We start from the raw sequence: 3,023 nt of genomic DNA on the forward strand, positions 1-3,023 counted from the left end.
TCTCCCCAGAGCTGCTCTCTGTCACCTCATCCCCAGCCTGTGCTGATAACAAGATCCTGCCCCGACCCAGGGACAGGATCTAGCACAAACACTTCAGTCCTTTGCCCAAGTTGTGAGATAACAGGACCTAGCACAAACACTTCAGTCCTTTGCCCAAGCTGTGAGATAGAGAATGATTTACAGATGAAAAAAAAATGTATTACATCTATTTAATACCTCAGTCACTCTGTCTGTACTCAGCAGGACTCCTTCCCCAAACCTCAACCAGGGACATGCAGCTTTAGTGCCACCAACAGGCAAAAATTCAGTCAACAAAGAGCAAAAAATGCTGCCAAGGAAATCACAGGTTTCTAAACCCCCTCTGAGCCCTTCTCCACAAGGAGTCAGCTCCCACTCCCACATCTGCAAGACTCTCCTCCCTCATTTGGCAACACATGAGTGAAATAAAAGAGGAAGTACAGACACACCAAAGCTCTGTCTGGAGCCAGAAGCTGATGCAGCTCAGTTCTGAACAGTTCTCCCCACAAACACCACTTCTATCTGTTCCAAATCCAACAGCAACACTTACAAGACAGAGGGTGTCCTCAGAAGCCTTCCACCACCAGGCTGGTTGGGAAAGACATCCTCTAAGAAGAAATAGATATGCCCAACAGCAATGCCTGGGACACAGAGAAAAGGTAAGGGGTGAGTTTCAGTGCTTCTTGTTTACAGCCTTCAAATGCTTCACTAGGTTTCAGGCAGAAGATCCAAACACACATTGATTCTTTCACAGAAAACATGGTAAGAGAGACAGAAGTTTTGAAAAAAATAAACAGTGAAGCACACTGGTATCAGATAAAAAGCTTCACTTATGCTACAAGACATTAAAACAAGTAAAAATGACAATTATTAAACATATTGATGTCAGGGCTTTATCAGAGCTGGTGAAACCAGTAACAGAAGCTATTTTACTCCAACAGTCTGACACCCAGAATCAGATTATGAACCTGGGCCAAGTCCAAGCAATAAAAAAGGGCAAAGCAGCAGAAGCTCTTTCCAACCTTGTTGCAGTACATGCTACAGGACTTAGCAACCAAGAAAAACCTGCTACAAACACAGCCCCACTCTGCCAGACTGACTTCTGCTGCCTCAGAGGCACGTCGCCCTCGGTTTCCTCCCCGTTTTTAGTGTCATGGAACACCCCAGCAGGCCCAAACCCTTGTGATTTTTCCCCTTCCTTACCCAGCAGATCCACGATGATGGAGTTGCCCAGGAGCAGTGAGAAACCCATCAGTACCCAGGGCAGGAATGGGGCTTGGAAGATGAGGAGCCCAAAGAAGTTCATGCGGACGTAGGGGTTCCTGCGGCTCCACACGTACACCAGCATGATGGTGAAGGCCTGGCCCAGGAACACCAAGTTCACAAACAGGCCAAAAAGCTGTTGAGGGGCAGTTAAAGACTTCACACTGTTGTGAGGGCAAGTGGAAGAATTCATCTGTCAACCTACCTCTAGGTAATCCCTAGCTCTGCTTTTCCAGGGTCAAGTAAACCCAACTTACTGCTGATCGAATTCAACAGCTACAGCAGGATTCTGTGGCATGAATCATCCCTTTATACTATAATTACCATGAAATCATTGAAGCAAAGGTATTTTTCTTAGCCTGGGCACTGTTACACAGCTGAGAAGTCCTCTTTTATCTGCTAACCTCATTGCCAAAATCCTGTAGAGCAGTAAAAGGCCAGAAACATCCCCCCAGCGTTTCACAGAGAGCCCCAAAGCGTTCAGAACAAATCCTGCTCTTCTTGGACAAAATACATCAACACCTAGGGAATAAAAAATAGAACCTCATGGTCTCAGCTCTCTTTAGCTTCACCAAAGAAGTCTGGAATGAAAAAATAAAGGATACAGTCATTAAAAGTCCTCCAAAAAGGAACATGAAGACAAAGTCTGCCGTGCGGCCTCGGAAGGAGCCCTCCTCCAGCATCCGGCAGTAGCGGTACCTGGGTCACAGCTCAGGAAAATCTGACTGCAAACGAGTGGAGAAATCCCAGCAGGAAAGGATTCCACTTACACCCCAGCTCAGCTGTCAATTTTCTCTCCATTCCCCCTCCTCAGCTGGCTCTTCTTGGAGCCTCAGCAGAGCCAGAGCAAAGAGGTGCCTTGGAAGGTTCTCCCGCGCGTCAGAACCAAGCTGAGGGCTCAGCCTGGTGCCACAACGTTTAAACATCCCAAAAAAACCCCCAGCAAAAGTCTTGACAACTGATGGAGATCCCATTGCTGTCCAGCTTGGCACTGCTGAGCTGCCAGGAGCTTCTCAGTGGAGCAGAACTGAACCCCTGCCTCTGCCCCCAGAGCTCCGCTCCCCGAGGGAATCAAACCAACTTGATGAAGGATACAAAAAAATCATGTTAAATAAAAAATTAAAGCCAACAGGTCCAAAGAATAAGTAGTTTGTGATTAACCTCCACACCTGGAAAGAAGACAAATACAAGGACTTGAAACACGACAGCTTATTTTTATTGTCTAAATAGAAAAGCAGCAAGATAACTGTAATCTCCTTTACAGTCAGCAGATCTACAGCCTAGGCTAAGGGCTCTCTGGATTCTTTAGCTTTTCTAGAATATAACTGCAATATCAACAGTCACAGTCAAGTGTAACACTCAACTGGGGCAAGACAAGCACTCACAAACTCAACAGTTTATTTTAAAACCTCCCCCGGTTTAGAAAAACACTTACTTGAAAGTGTTTAAATATTAATTCCGGGTTGAAATACAGCTGGAAGGGTGTGATCAGTTCGAGTTGCTGAAACAGAACAGAACACCGTGGAATCAACACACCCAGAGAAAAGTTATCCGCGCCCAAATCAGTAACCCCGTGTGCCAAAAAGCGCCCGACAGCCCCTGGGGGGGGTCTCCTCAGCCCCTCACGCTGTTAGGGGGGCTCTGGGCTCTGCTCCTCCCCCGGCAGCGCCGCTCTCAGGGAACGCCCGCGGCGCGGAGGGCCCTGAGGGGACAAGGCGCAGCCCGGCGTGGGGGAGGCGTCC

General features: G+C 47.7%; 1 protein-coding gene across 1 annotated transcript in view; it reads right to left on the reverse strand.

Annotated features, from left to right (window-relative positions):
• The window catches only part of DERL2 (derlin 2), a gene marked incomplete at its 5' end in the record, with an annotated part of 4,730 nt that extends 1,948 nt beyond the window's left edge, over nucleotides 1–2,782 (reverse strand). Inside the window, 5 exons of the mRNA XM_008940551.1 lie at nucleotides 569–659; nucleotides 1,222–1,417; nucleotides 1,887–1,980; nucleotides 2,377–2,450; nucleotides 2,717–2,782. Coding sequence (XP_008938799.1) covers nucleotides 569–659; nucleotides 1,222–1,417; nucleotides 1,887–1,980; nucleotides 2,377–2,450; nucleotides 2,717–2,782 — 521 coding nt within the window. The remainder of the gene's footprint in view (nucleotides 1–568; nucleotides 660–1,221; nucleotides 1,418–1,886; nucleotides 1,981–2,376; nucleotides 2,451–2,716) is intronic.
• Between the last annotated feature and the right edge of the window lie 241 nt (nucleotides 2,783–3,023).

Source organism: Merops nubicus, unplaced genomic scaffold (assembly GCF_000691845.1).
Source record: "Merops nubicus isolate BGI_N331 unplaced genomic scaffold, ASM69184v1 scaffold23295, whole genome shotgun sequence".
Taxonomy (NCBI): Eukaryota; Metazoa; Chordata; class Aves; order Coraciiformes; family Meropidae; genus Merops; species Merops nubicus.